General features: G+C 31.5%; 1 protein-coding gene across 4 annotated transcripts in view; it reads left to right on the top strand.

Annotated features, from left to right (window-relative positions):
- The first annotated feature begins 2,955 nt into the window (after nt 1-2,955).
- LOC113403877 (gamma-aminobutyric acid receptor subunit beta) overlaps nt 2,956-16,732 on the top strand; it is a 38,098-nt gene continuing 24,321 nt past the window's right edge. For all 4 annotated transcript variants that reach the window (XM_064220421.1, XM_064220420.1, XM_026644501.2 and 1 more), the window contains exon 1: nt 2,956-3,090. In XM_064220421.1, the coding sequence (XP_064076491.1) occupies nt 3,011-3,090 (80 nt within the window). In that variant the 5' untranslated portion in view covers nt 2,956-3,010. The remainder of the gene's footprint in view (nt 3,091-16,732) is intronic.

Genomic DNA, 16,732 nt, shown 5'->3' with positions numbered 1-16,732 from the left:
GAATTATCATCACATCGAATTAATTATTTAAGGTTAAAACTATATCCAGTTGAGTCAGGTGCAAATGATAGAAACAGAAATAGGGAAAAAACAAAAAGTTATTGGCGATTTATTAGCAAGATTAGGAAAAAGGATACAAACGATTTCAGAGTTCAAAATATAAAACGGCTTATCATTTATCCTGTAAAGTGGCACTTTTATCGTTTTGAAGTAAAATGCTGGTCCATTAGCGTATGTCGGGTACATGGTTCTATTAAAGCATTCAATACACCAATGTGACTAAGCGAAGCGGACGAAATCGCGACCGTATCGTCCGTAAAGTACATCTGCGATTAAAAGTGTATTTTACACTTTATAAATGTATTCCACTTGTTTTAATAATATAATTCATATCTATAATAACATCTATCATTATTAGTAGCGCTGAACTAATCATAATTTGATAAATTAGCAATCATAACAGATGTCAATCTCTGTTATTATATTAGTCACGAACACATCGGTTCCACAGACGGGCTGATGTTATTGGTATGTTACTTTAATATTCATCACATAAATTAATATGATAAATTCTGATTCTGATTCTGAAATTCCATTTTCCGTTTGTAATATTTGTTAGGAAGTTTAGAACATCGATTGTTTCAAAAGTAAGTAAGTAAGCCCGTCTCGGTAGATAAACAAACAAAGGATGAGTGAGCGAGTCTAAGTACACGCACAAGGGACGAAACATCTTAGCTCCCAAGGTTGTTGGCATATGGGTGTGATCTAACGAATGGTAATTATTTCTTACAACGTCAATGACCATAAGCGGTGGTGACCACTTACTATCAGTATATTACCTTAACGTGTCACTAGATGACGTGATGTAACTTAATGTTCGCGTACCTTTAACATAAAAAAACTTTTCAACTACGTCATATTGTAATATTATTAAGCATAGTTATTAATTAGGTATGTATAATTAAGCCTACCACAAAAAATATTATCATAGATAAAATTAATTATTAATACGAATAATACAAATAATTTTATATCATGTTATGAGCGTTTCATATCAACTGAATTAGTAGTAGTTCTCATTTGTGCAACGAAAAAAGAATAAATGCCTATATAGTACATATACAATAACAAAATTTTAGGCTAAATAATAAAAATATGGTTAAATTAGTAAACCAAACGTAAAAGCTGAATGTACTTATTAATTGTGAATAGATGAATCCAGTCGAGTCAAATGAATTTCTTGGCCTTGTTGATGCCCCATGTGAACGGATTGGCGAGTAGACCAAGCTCTGTCGTATATATTAAATCTAGTTACTGATGTAAATACGGCTCGCTTAATATATTTCAGTTATTTACTATTTTTGTACTATTTTTGTACTGCAGAAGAGGGCTATTCGTGCAATTTATAACCTGGGCCCAAAAGATTCGTTAAGAGATAAATTTAAAGAAATTAAAATAATGACTGTCGCTTCTCAATTTGTTTTTAATAATGTTATGTATGTACGCAAAAACATAAACGATTTTCCCAGAAATTGTGACGTACATTCTATTAACACTAGGAACAAGAATAAACTTGTTACTCCAAGTACCCGATTACACAGGGTTAGTAACTCTTTTTTGGGGCAATGTATACGTTTTTACAACAGGATCCCAGAAAACGTTCAAAATTATTCAATTATAAAATTCAAAAGAATCGTTAAAGAGCGTTTGTGTGCTAAAGGATATTACAACACTAATGACTTTTTAGTTGACTGCACACCTTGGGAATGAAATGATCGCCTCCAGGCTGTTTCAAATAACTAAAATATAATTATTATTGTACATGCAAAATGAAAAAAAAAAAAATATCCCGCTGAGTTTCTTTCGCCGGTTCTTCTCAGGTCCGAGGTGCTAAATTCAGAACCGGTGGTAGATTTTTGACAATCAATAAGCAAGTGTAAACACTTCTATATTGAATAAAGATTTTTGATTTGATTTGATTTGACTATTACAGTGCGTTAAGGTAACGCAATCGCTATCCATACGATATTTGTGCTGCAGAAATTGTTCAGGCATAAATTTAAAGAAATCAAGATATTAACTTTTGCTTGTCAAAATATATTCTGTAATGTTATGCATGTACGGAAAAATATTAATGATTTGTCTTTAGTAACGAATATTCAAAAAGTTGAAAATTTCTATCATCACGTATAAGTTTATCGTATCGTTAAATTTAATCCGAATATAACTTACATAATAAATATAAGGATCTGTTAAAAATTTTAGACGTTGCTTAAAAGTTGCTTAACAGTTTAGACGTAGCTTTAAAAGTTGCATCACGGATGTTACCCCTTTTGACACGGTTTCATTTATCATACCAAATAAAGTATATGTAATTTTTATTTGATGGCATTTAATTAAATACCTACACTTTAACGATGATTTTTTTTAGTAATTTTTTTCAAGATATCGAAAGATATAAACAAAAATATTTAATATTAAGGTAACATTTAGAATTTATTCGATAGCACAGTTTTCCTTGATATTTTTTGTTGATGGGTGGCGTATCATTAAGATAAATATATTACAGTTCTTCCAGCTAAACATAAAATAAGATAATATTTCATTATTTCTCCCGAGTGAAAGCGTCATAAAAAATAAACAACAAAATATGCTTATAATAAGAGGCTTTATAATGGTTTTATCATATTACAGTTTTAATTGCTCAGGCAATATTATACAAACAGGCGCTTTTCTATAAAAGGGGTAGGCGTGACATTAAAAAATCGCCGATTGGAAGATATACTTGGGAGCGCACGTGAAGTTTTAATGCGACCGCCCCGTGTCGTAATTAGGAGTGTAGTATATTCGGGCGTGCGGTGGCGCTACGGTCGATAGCGGGGCAGGCAGTGTCCGGGTCACAGGAATCGATACTAGAGTACGGCGCGCGTCGAGCGAACAGTCCGTCGACTGACGCGGCGGCGGTGTCACGCGTTTTATCTCCTTACTTCATGCGCCCGGTGATCCCGCCATGAACGGCCGCTTCCGCAGCGCGCCGCTGCTTCTCATAGCGCTCGTGGCAGGGTTCCTCCCACAAGCTGATTATGTCGCGTAAGTATTTGAATTATTAAAGCGATTTCAGCGAGCAAAACTTTTTTCGAACTCTGGAAATGAGAAGTTTCAGCCACGAAACAAAGAGATTTCACGTACTTATTTGAATATAATCATGAATTAAAATTAACTTTTTTTCGGTTTAAATTGAATTAAAATAATAGCTAAATTATTCCTCTACCGATCTGTGATGCATAAATTGTGCTTAAAGTGGTTAAAGATGGTTAATAAATCATCGAAAAAAGTTTTGCCGTTCAAAAGTTTGCAGCGAACTATTGCATCGTGCGTCGAGTGCAATCGTATATATGGATGGAATTTTAAATTTAACGACATTTTCTGATGGAATAAAGTGACGTAATGTCTGTATTTTATTATTTGGCTGCGGTTCGGGTTTACCTTTACGTAGTTTAGAAGGTCACATGCGCAAAGACGAAATATTACAGTGTTCGTAATTAATTATATGGAAATAAAACCTATACGCGATTGAAATGTAATTTACTTCACTATGACGATTGTATTAAGTTTTTTGGTTTTTTTGTGTCGACGATTAAACTGTTTTAAGAAAAAGCGTAGCAGTTGCGTTGATGTGGAGTTGAATTTATCGATTCGTCTAAGATTTTGGCATAAGCGTTCATTGTTTCATCTGAGCGTTTCTGTTTATTCTAATGGTTTTTTGTCAAAACTGCTTCTTCAAATTAATTATAAAATTGTGTTGAAATTTCATAATTTTTTTTGTTTTTTTTTTATCAAACACTTATTGTATCAAAATAAAGGCAAAATTTCCAATTCACAATCTTATCTGACTTTTTCAACAGTCATTTCAAGAATAACTAAAGATTATGTTTCGCTGTAATTCTATAATTTGTGCTGTTTATATATTTTATAATTAAATCGCAATTGCGTATAAAAAAATACGTCAAACATTAGATTTTCTAAATATAAAATGTAGTAAAGCATAAAATAGAAATAAAAATGTTTTAACGATTAAAACAGTTGCCGTTTCTATTTGAAATTAAGATTAATTATATTTCAGTTTGCTAATTAATTATTTGCAAACTGAAATGATAAACATAAAACTATAAATTAAAAAAATAATAATCAGCTTTGGCTAGACTTTGATAATTTGGATACGCAGTCGTAGGTTTTAGATTAATGCTATTTTTATATTAATAATTAATATTTAATTAATTTATTATTTTTTTATATTCTGTATAATCATTCAATATTTTTATTTATTTATTAATATTAATTTTTATTTTATAATACTATACAAACTCCTTTAACAAAATTTCAAGCTGACACTGTCAAGTGTAACGAATTCCAAGTTTGACTAAATTCATTCAAATTGTCTATTTTGAATATCGAACACGTATTCCGTACAAAGTAAAATTCCCTTTTGTAGTACGGTCGTATTGGATAAATGATTGAACTATGAACGGTGCGTTCGTTTGTCATTACAAACGTAGTACTATTTCAGACATTATCCGAGCAAATCGTATACATATTTATTTTCTGTACTAATATACAGAGAGAGAGTGAGTGTTTATTTTGATGTCCTAATATCAGTATCTATCATTCCAATTTGAAAATATGCTTTTACGCTGGATACTATGCTACTAGGGCGTAGCAGTAAGATTTATTACCGTTACAAAATAAATGGAGCTAAAAAATTTACGAAAATAGTAAATTATGACTAAACATTACGAACATTGTATTATGAATAAACACAGAAAAAATACAGTTAACATTTTTTTTTAAATTAAATTATCTCTGTAATTAAGCTGTTTCGAAGAAGAATTGATTAAAAAAACGCTCGTAACTTGACCTACTTGTGTAGCAATCAGCTGGTTTTAAAATTTAATGGTATTTCGTGCGCCCAATAATTAAGCCGATACGTAATAGAGACACACGAAATTCGCTATGACACGGTTTGATGGTTTTAAAATGTTTTAAATTACGACAACGTAGTTCAGTTTCAGTTCATGTGGTCAATCTAAATATTGCATACATCATGTTTTGAGGTAACACCTAATTTGAAAGTATGAAATAAAATAAGCAATAAATACATATTTATTTATGATTGCCATTAATTATAATAAATATTTTAAATATTATATGGAATTGATACAATTATTTTATAATTTTTATTACAATACATACCGGTACGGCATTTTTAAAATAGTACGGGGTTTATTATTATTAAATCATGGTGGCTTGGTGGTCTGGGTAGGTATCATACGCGTATTAAGTATGCTACCGCCATACAGCAATACTTTTTATCTTGGGTTGCTGTTTAGAACAGGTAACATCTTAATTACCTTGGCGGCGCATTAGCGATGTAGATATTTAAATATATATATATATTTGTTATTAAATTATAAGTAAAACTATTATAATTTCCAATCGTTACCACGTTACGTAAGCAAAGGCAACCGTCGTGTTTCCTCAAATTAATACAAGCTGCATATTGGAACAGAAGAATATGAGCATAGTATATTAGAAATAATTATGAAATGCTCCTATTTTATCTTCGTTATCACGAAATCAATCCGCCGACGACGATGCGACGCTTCCGCTCAGCGTCGGTGGTAACTGTAGTCTTCCGAAGTATGTCGAGCATTTCTCAGTAGCTAAAGTGAAACCGGAAAATTTATTATTCATATGTTATTATCAGCAATTTGTCCTCACCAACATATTCCACCAACCCGCATTGGAGCAGCGTAGTGGAATATGCTCCATACCTTCTCCTCAAAGGGAGAGGAGGCCTTAGTCCAGCAGTGGGAAATTTACAGGCTGTTTATGTATGTACGTATGTATGTATGTATGTCCTCACTTATACAGAAAATCTGCTACTGGAGGTTGCGTTCAAATCGTATTTACGAGATAATTTTTAAAACTGCTTGACGGATATATTTTTTTGGATTAGTATGTTTTAACCGATCTGGAATACTGTCGTATGTTTCAAATCGTTTGTATCGCCATCGCTGTTTTTTATCGAACAGCTGACATTCTAGTGTCTCTCGTCCGTAGGTTACTTACTAGGGACCCACTGCCAACGTCCCGGGATGGATTCCACCAAATTTACAAGCTGACTCCTACCGACCGTTGCCAGTTACGGCCTGCGCAGGCATATTTTTGACCCATATTAGGAATTCACATAGAGCTATAGATACACATCAGAAAATTGAAGGTGACATCCAACATTCGGAATATCCCCATTCGGCAGCAGACGGCTCAATGCTGCCGTTGCTTCCATAATAAGATGACCTTTGAAATTTTACTGGATATCTAACCAATTATTAACTAAGAATACGGAGAAGGCGCTCTTTGAGGATCGTGGATCAAATTACTGTAGAATTTGCAATGGTCACCTGCACTCTTATCTGGTGGATCCGGATTGCGCACTTATTAACTTATTAACCCCGCAAACTACACGACTCCAAGCTGGTACTGAAACTTACATGTCAGAAGAAAGACAATATATTGTTCTTAAGAAAATATATTTTTTTACGTAATAAGGCGGACCGGCATATGGGCCACCTGATGTTAAGTGGTCACCACCGCTCATTGACATTGGCGCTGTTAGAAATAATAACTACCCCTTACTACGCCAATGCGCCACTAACTTTGGGAGATTAAATTTTATGTCACTTGTGCCTGTACTTACACTGGTTAACTCACCTCGTAAGCCGGAACACAACAAGACCAAGTATAGTTGCTTGGCGGAAGAATATCTGATGAGTGGGTAGTACCTACTTGATAGGCTTGCACAAAGCCCTACAACCAAGTACACGTCTTTAATAGTCATTCTGATAACATAACCTATCCCATATAACACGACAATCATCATATTATGTGCGGTAACCATGTACATATTATAAATACTGCTTGGGTTTCTTCGTTCTTTTTTTAAATTTTATTATGAGTGAGTATACACGAAAACAAACCAATGACGTTGAATTAGTCCATGGACGCTTATTCCGTGGAAATTCAATAACAATATGCATAGCTAATATAAAAAAAATCTATCACATTAAATATTATTATTAAAAACGTTTTATGCTTACGAATACTATAGATTTCAAAGTTTGAGTAATGGTGGACGTTTCCTGCAACCTAAATACCAGTTTTAGTCGTTTATATTCCGTTTTGACAACTTAATGACGATAAGCCGAAGAAAAGGGTGCATTTTCTTTTCGAAATGTGGAAATGTTTACTGGACTTGATGAGACATGCGATTAAAATGAATTACTACTGTTTGTTTATTATATCCAATGTTAAACTATAAGCTATACAATAATTTAAATAAAAGCGTTTTAACATATCTTCAGAGAAGAGATAGGCCTGAGGAAAGAATACCTGAAGATCACGGGTACGATTCCAAGCAAGCAATGCAATTTTTATGTTTCGTTCATCACGCGCTAGTATCGGTTGGTATGTCAGTATTTCGATAAAGATTTTTTTTGTTTAAAAAAACGGTATCGGATGCTTTCTTTTTAAATCGATACTGAATTAATCTTTTAGATAATATGTAATCATATATTAAGTCTTAACTGAATTTAAAAATGTTTGATTTTGTATATTACAAATAAACTATCAAAGAGTCTTATTACGAGGATGAATGCTTTGAGGTTCAAGAAATACCCGTAATATTAAAATCCCTTTAAAAATATTTCATTAGAGAGATGGCTTTATGAGATCTTTATCTTCATGGATAGTGAAGATTTCTTGGAAAAATTACGTAGCAAAGTGTACATTTCAAAGAGCGTGCAATGAATACTTTTTGTGTCATTCATGCTCCCATTCCATTAGAGAGATCTAATCAACTTTAAAACGAACTATGTTGGCCTTGGCACGAAACATGGGCTTGGAGCGGAAACTAACTGTTAATTAACGGTGTATAATTTTAAGGTTATGATTTTTTATAATGTTTACTAGAAACTACTAGTTTGTTTGCAATTTATTTGTAATTATTCTTATATGACTATGAAATAGTTAATTTGTTGCACAATTAGAAAATTCGGTGCCTTACAAGTATCGTTATACTAACTGAATGTCTACAGCTTTTGAAAAGATTTATTTTCGTCGCTCCTCCCAATGTAAATAGCAGTTTTTTAAAATAATCCCTCGATAATTCTCTTTTCTTGCAAAGTATTCTACTGCAATCGCTTTATAATTATATTATACCTGTCTATAGTCTTAAAGCCAAAGAATTTGTTTATTTTTTTGATCGCGCTTATCTCACGTTTTAAAATTTTGAAACTTTTTGCAATAAGTAAGTAGTTGATTAACAAAATATTAGACTAAATACTATCGCGCTACTAACTAGGGGTAGTAGGTAGAGCAAAAACGTAAAATTAAACAGATATTTCATTGAACGTGTGTTATAGAATATGAACGTAGATTACCCTGCCATTAATTGAAAATAGAAGATTTATTACCGTAGTGTCTATGTAATTTAAAAGCGTTTACGTAACATAAGATTATATGACAGTTTTATTGTTGGTTGCAAAGGTTATTTTATAGTCAGTGTCATTATACCGTCAGAGAAAATTATACACAATAGACAATGTATCTTATGAATCGACAATAAAATTTTATGGAGGACATAACTTTTATCAATAATGCATACTTTATAAGATAAAATTGTAGTTAATTATGGCGACGTAAGTTGGATAAATGTTGATGGTTCGAAATTGCTTTCACGATAGATGCTGTAAAATAATATTATTGTAATAACATTTTTATGAAGAGAAACTACGGGGTTTTATGAATATCACGGTGTAGCGATAGTACAGTTTTCAAATTTAAAGCTATCTAAAATATATTTTTTAACTAATATAATTGAACATATATTATTATTTTTTTAATTTACACTTTAATCTTAATAAATACAAGTTAATAATTTCAGAAGCTCTAATAAGATTAAAAAGAATAAGTACCTGAAATTTCGTAGCAATCCGTAGCGTTCCGTAGCACTCAGCGTAGCGTATAGGCGCAAATCGCTTCGCGGAAGACTTGACACAATTATTTACATTTATGTACAAATTTTAAGTATCACATCGATACTTCTTTGTAATAATAATAACAGGCTTAATATATTGATTGTGAAATAAATGTATTAGTTTGTATATTTGTGTTCGTATATTGTATGTCTAACAATATAATTCTGATTTTCTGCACGGAGCCAACCTCGAGTATTAGCAAACTGTCAACGAGGTATTATCGTGTACATTTCTCTACGTCAATACTTGTGATTAATATTTACCCTCACTTGAAAATCTAATAGGACAACATTTAATCACGGTAAACGATAAACCGAGGGTTTTATTAAAACGTTTGAGCGTTTTAAGCGCGTTACGAATAATCTTACAAAACTTGAATATGGACAACTACTATTAGCGAATAAGTTGGTGATTTAGAACTCTTTTGACATAAAAAAAGGTACGTATATTTATGTAGGCGCATTATTGGGATTATTAAAACAGTTAATTTAATGCAACTACTTATATACAATCAAATAATAATAATCAATTTATGAATACGGAAATTGTAGTTGTTGTTACGATAAATATAACAATCCCTCATAAATTTAAAGATTGACAATTTGAATTTGTAATAATATAAACATTGTAAAATAAGATAAGATGTGAAGTTGCCTATTTTGAATAACGCGACATTTGATTGGAGGTTTAGCGAGCAACTTCATCGTTTAGTTTTCATGACATGTGCTCGCAAATACTCTCATATATTTTTTCATAACGTGCCAAAAGGAGCATAACTTAATTTAGAATCAAAAACATTGATAAATTACGCGCATCGCCCTATATTGAAAAAATGCGAACGATTCGAATTCAGAAATAAAAGTATCATTATTAAAAGTAACACACTATAATGAACTACAAACAATTTCAAAATGAATACCTATATCATTTGAAAAAAAAAAAATATTAATACAACTTAAAATTCGTTCTCGATACGAATATATAATATCAATATTGCTTTAAATTACGTTCTGATAATGAGAAAGGCAAATTACTGTTTTTCATTAACGTATGTTATTGCTTCATGATTTGAATTCTTACGGGAGGAAAAAACACAATGCTTGCATATAAAAAGCAAAACAGCAGCATATAAGTTTCCACTGCTGGATAAGGACCCACGCTCCCTCCTTTTAAGAAGATTTTGGAGGAAGAGCTTGAGTTTATACCCCCTTCGCTGGCCTCATGTCGGGTAATAGAATTCTTACGATGTTTTCCTTATTTATTAAGCACAAAATTTATTATATACTGATTATGTATAAAATCTGAGATACCACGATTTTAATAGGACATGTAACTAAAAAACAAAATGTATATTCTACAGGAGTTAATACTGAAACCAGTACTGAATTCCAAAATTGTATTAACTGATTGAACTTTTGAACAGAGAGATAAATTGAAGACCATTATAAATTTAATTTTGTACAATTGTGGCTTTAACGGTGAGAGAAGTGGAATAATCCTAGATTTAGGATTTGATTTTATATACTTCGGTTAGTGATTTGAGTAAAATTTTCGATGAACAGTTTAATTTATTATATAAATTCGTACTAGTTTTCTTCTAGCGAACTTTAAGATGTTTTTAATTTTATCAATATATATGTCCCCTTTGTTTGATAAATATTGATTATACTTAAATGTTATTTTTAATACAGGACAATTCGTTTAAGAGTAATATTAATAAACACCGAATGTAAACATATAATACCTTTCCGAAGCACAGGCTTCTTTCTTAAGCAGTTGTGATTTTTTTTCCACCACGTAGCTTAAATGTGGATTGGTGTATAAATAGGGCTGAAGTCTTTACGATATTTTTCTTTTGATTTAAGAGAAGAAACATGTTTTATCCATCAATTTACAATTTTTCGTTTTACCAGCTCATAATTTCTAAGCAATTTTTTTATATAAATGATTTATAAATAATACCATTCCGATATATAAAACAAATTTAAATTGAAAATTAAAATATCTGCAAAACTATAAAAAAATAAATTAAAGGAAAATTATTGTATATGTTCATAAAAGTCACTAAAGCGGTTAATATCGCACTGAACATTTTCTTATTATAATGGAAGAAATATTACGCTCCGTTAGGCGAGATAGTAGAGTATGATAATACTTTAATAATTTTCTCACGTGTAAAAAAAGATTCTACTGAGAACGCTCATTACATATTTATCACGATATTTATTCTCTTTAAAGAAAAATCGTATCTGTTAAAATAAATTGTTAAGCGGCACACACACTCACGCAGACATTAAATTTGTTTCTATTCTTTACGTTCTCATGTTAGAGACGCTCAGATGTTTGGAGAGTTCCTTGAAGTAGGCATGTGTCTGACTGAGATATGGTTTGGAGTGTAGGCGGCTTTTGTGGAGATAGTAAGCTGAAAGTTCGGTTTCTTCATACAAGCACACAAATAGGTCCGTGTATATTATGTTACATGAACATTTTTTCTGTCACGTACAACCAGTAAATAAAATAGAGTATAAAATTTACTCCAACTTCCTGTATTTCAATTGTATTCTTGCTTATATTTTAAGCTTCACAAGCATAATTTCGTAGCTCAGAGCGCTGTAACCATTACCTAAGAATCGTTTGAATTAATCAGCTTTGTATTTCAAAGGTAAATTAGAAAGTTAAGGGCCCTTTAATATCTAGTACTTTCACATCGTTAAATTCGTAAACTCTGCATAGCGTTAGATCACCCTAGGGGGACGATTTAATTGGTCGAGATTAAATTTTTGATTGCTCAAACCAACTGGTTAAACATTTTAAAAAGGTATGTATTTTGTTCTTGTGCTCGATTTAACTGGGTTCTTTTTAATGCTTGGGTATTATACGTTTGTTTTGTAATCGTGTAGAAATTTTTGAGATATTACAACCCTTTAGATATTACAACAAACAGAGCTTCGCAAAATTGCAAAGGCTCGTTTTGATAGTAAAAGCCCACAGTTCAGTTAATCTACAGTCAAACAGCAATACTTTTGCCTATGTAACATATTAGTGTACGTAGTGAACACCAGGCGGTTTAAGAAATAGTTCATATTTCAACAACAGAGCGACAACAGTAACAGCTTGTAAATTTCACACTGCTGGGCTAAGGCCTCCTTTCCTTTTAAGGAGAAAGCTCGAGCATATTCCACCACGTTGCTTCAATGTGGGTTGGTGGATACACATGTGTCCGAATTTCCTTGAAATTAGACACATTCAGCTTTACTCGCGATATTTTCCTTCACCACACTTCACTTTCCTTCATGAATTATAAAAACAAACTAAGTACATGAAAATTCAGTGGTGCTTGTCTGATACACGCGTTCTAACCAGTGGGTCATCTCGGCTCTTTTTAATAAATTTCAATTCCGTATCAACAGTAGCATAACAATGAACTGTAACAACCAATTTGTAGACGATTTAACAGAGCTCGTCAAGCATACACAACTGAAGTATACTGTCATTTAAAAGTGAAAATCGAACGAATATATCTATATTTTCTCTCAGTTAAAACTGCTGATTAAGGGCTTTATCTACTCCTTCGCTGCTAGAATTCGAGTCACTATATAGGAACATATGACAATTGCATCCGACACATCAGGTTTCCTTGTGATATTTTCTTTCAACATCTCACGGTACATTTATTGAAGTCCGCGGTCTGAAGATACCCTTGGCCTAGCCACTGGACCTAAGCTCTACAAAATTAAGCAAACTAAATCTTACTTATATTACTTTATTAGTAATAACCAGTGCTTATATTTGAACTTAAACATATTTTTACGTTATTAAAAATAATTGAAGAATAACTTTGTCCTTATACATTTGTAAAGTTTTCCGTTAAATAATCACTATGTAAACTTTTCCGTATAAAATTTAAGTTTATTTAATATTTTCGGTTACATTGCAATCAACCCGTACTTGGCACGGGCATAGCAAATAAACTCAGGTGCGAAGTATTAAACCGTGTGAAATATACACATGTCATTAAATGAAAATGAATAATTAAACATTTTGCAATAATAAAGGCTTAAATTATATCAATATAATAGAGGTAAAAGGCTAACTCCCTCGTAGTTCATGTCAAACATGTCGATTGTATTGTATTGCTGTATTGTGTGTTCCAATGTAAAATATTTTAAGACTTTACTAAGTAATATCAATGTCGACAAGATATTCTCTAAGGTGTTCAAAACGCTTTTGTGGCTTACTAGCGTCATAATCTGGAATATTCTGGTTAACTGGCCATCTCCAGAGTAACTTAGTCGAAAGTACATCAATGATTTTCATCCAATCCTAGGGCCTGGGATTTAGGCCCCAGATTTGGACCAGGAGCTGCGCATATTCAGTATAGAAAAAAAGAGTTAGCTGTAAAGAGAATCCTTGCAACTCACCGCAACTTTTTTTTACCTTATAATAATAAATATGTTTTGTAAATTTTGTGTGTGTATGTGATGAGTTATCTATATATGTTATATTTAACGAAATTGTGCATTCATAAAATCATAGTCTAAAATGTATGAAGAGCTGGTATATCAGTAAAGCATAAGAATGGCCGTATTACTAGGTCCCCACTCTACGGAAGAAAGTAGCTTTTGTATGACATGATTTAAACTACCGTTTTTGAAGATATACGACAAAATACACGGTCATTAAATTTAACAATATTATAAAATTTAAAATGTGATCGTTTATGTAACTTTAATCTTCAGAATATCAATCAATTATATCTATTCGTCGTAAATAAATGTGAGTGTACACAAAAATTTTAACAACATTACAACGGGTCTATGACCTCGAAATTATAATTTATACAAATAATTTAAGGTGCTCACTATAAAAAGTGACATTATCGGATAGACTATCAACAGTAAGCATAATAAAACTGTAGTAAATTTTGTTGACATGGAATATTTTTTCAAGGGAGTCTTTATTAATATTCGTTAATAGAGGTCAAACACACGGTTTATTTCCAGAAATTTTATCTCGTTTATTATTATACATTTAATACGGTATACTTTTTTAATAATAACTTTAACTTTTCAAGGTGTTTAAGTCAACATACAGCAGGACCACACCCTTAAATTGATACATCAACGCGGTATTCGCGCAGTTTTTCAGTTGCTGAGGATATATCTGTATATAGCACAAATAAATACCTCTCTTTGTTCTAAAGAGAGGTATTTATTCTGCGTTAGTCTGAATCGATTTAAGAGATATTTTTATTTTATTGTTTAACATAATTTTCTTACACGATCTAAATAAAAAAAAAATGTTGAATTGTGATTAATTAAAAAATATTCACCGAAAATGAGACAACACGTAATCAATTGCTGTTAATACAGACATTGATTGTATAAAGTTGAATTATAAAGGGAAAATAGATTATATACAACAGCTTCGTTGCCTTTTGAAAGGTCATTGGCCTCGTAGCTTTCGCCCGCTGATGACGTCAACGCGGCAGGAATTATAAACTTGTAATAATATTTGTAATTCTTTCTCACATAATATGTTTTAACTTCAAATTATTTCTACTATTTCAGTAAGTATCTTTGTCTTCATTATTTATTTTTTAATAATAATTAAATACAAGGCCTTAATCTTATACAAATAAGAACTAAAAAATGATTACTGTAGAAATGATGACCACGTGGAATGGTGGCAAAGATTCTAGCAGCATTTCCCCGTTGAATCGCATATTCGATTCTCTGGGCAAACGAGAACCATTTCTCCTGTCACCAGTGGAGGCAAGGCGAGATGTTATACTTTTAATGAAGGTTTTTGCACTACAACTAGAAAAACAAAATATATATCAACAAAATAGCCTATAAAAATATTATATTCTTTAAAGTATCTTATCGTTAAAATATAATATTGTGCTCTAGAATTTATATATTTCATATATCAGAATACACAGCTTTAAACTCTATGTTTTAAATACATTATCTTTAGTCTACTAAGTCTACTAAATCCCAAATACGATCATTTAATAGATTACATGTTTCGGTCGTAGCAAAGCTAGTCTCCATCACCAGGTTGAATTCAAACAAGATTACATCCGTAAATGTAATTCTCTATTGCCTCTTTGAAGTACACCGAGACCATAATAGGATTAAAGACGCCAAGACAATTTATCTACAACACTAAAACCACTTAACAAAGAGAAATATTTCCTATACACATAAATTAATGACTATGGTATATTTTAGTCGAATTGAATTAGAATTCGTTGATTTTATTGCAAGATAAATGAGTATTTAGTTTTATTTAATTTATTAATATGTAATTTAATGAACAACATAACTATTGAATCTTTTGCCGTCTTACATATAATATTATACAGCTTCATGACAATTCCATAATTTTTATAAGAACCAGTTTGAATAAATAATAATATTACATTACATTACATTAGCAGCCTGTAATTTTTACCACTGTTGGGCTTAGGCCTCCTCTCCTTTTGAGGAGAAGGTTTGGAGCATATTCCACCATTTTTTCGGTCTTTAAAGAAATTAAAAAGCTCACTTTATCTATGTATTAACACATTGCAAAATTATTACTAAAATATGCGTGCACGTACATACATGCACAATATTGTGAAATTCAATTTTACTTCGTTTAAGACTTATCGGTATCAGCAGAGATATTGCTATTAGAGTAAATATAAATCATGACCACAATATATCTATGAATATAGTTGACTACTACTTATTAAATATTGAACTACGAGTTCAATTGACAGAAACACAAAAATGTTCAGTAGCAGCACGGTGTTCGAAAATTGGCATTCATAGTCCAATGGCTCGGCTTTACTTGGTGGGGAACATTAACGATGCAAGGAGTGGTTACTATTTCTTATGGCGCCAATGTTTATGGGCGGTAGACTAAAGGACACGTAGCCCATTCTCTAACCCGTCTATCATAAAAAAAATACCATCAGAACTGTGGTAAGAATATGAGAATCGTAATGGAAGTTCGCATGTTTGAATCCAAAAAGACACCACTGTATATTTATTTATTTAGCATGTGTATAGTTCAACCTACACTTATCGGTGAAGGAAAACATCGTGAGACAAAAGCCTTATGTAGAGCACAATATTATGCCACATTGGTGTAATAAGCTATGAGTACTAGAAAGAAGCCTTAACGTGTAAAGGCATGTACATTTACGGACTATTCATATTATATAATTTATTTATTTTTTAATTAACAAAAAAAAAACTTATATCTAACATTACAGTAATCCAATTCGTTAGTTTAGTTGACAAACTAAACGTTATTGTAATAATTCCACAGTTTACATTTAAATATAAATACTGGTATCGCTAATGTTTATTATACATAATTTATTATTCTTCTGTAGGTGTGTCCGTAACTGAATTACTCCGAAACGGTTGAACTGATTTCGATTTTTTTTTTTGTATATTTTTCGTGGGTCCTGTTTCGCTTAGACTGGTCCCAGTAGGTGGCGCTGCGATTACATCATATTGTAATTTTTGTCATTATATAAATAAGAGTACAAGATTCTGATAGGAATTTATTTTAAAATATAAAATGTTTTAAATTATTATTATAAAACTCTTGATCGTTTTATAGAAGCAAGATTTATC

Source organism: Vanessa tameamea, chromosome Z (genome assembly GCF_037043105.1).
Source record: "Vanessa tameamea isolate UH-Manoa-2023 chromosome Z, ilVanTame1 primary haplotype, whole genome shotgun sequence".
NCBI lineage: Eukaryota > Metazoa > Arthropoda > Insecta > Lepidoptera > Nymphalidae > Vanessa > Vanessa tameamea.
Note: the sequence above shows the minus strand (reverse complement) of the source record. Positions and strands in the feature narration are given on the sequence as shown.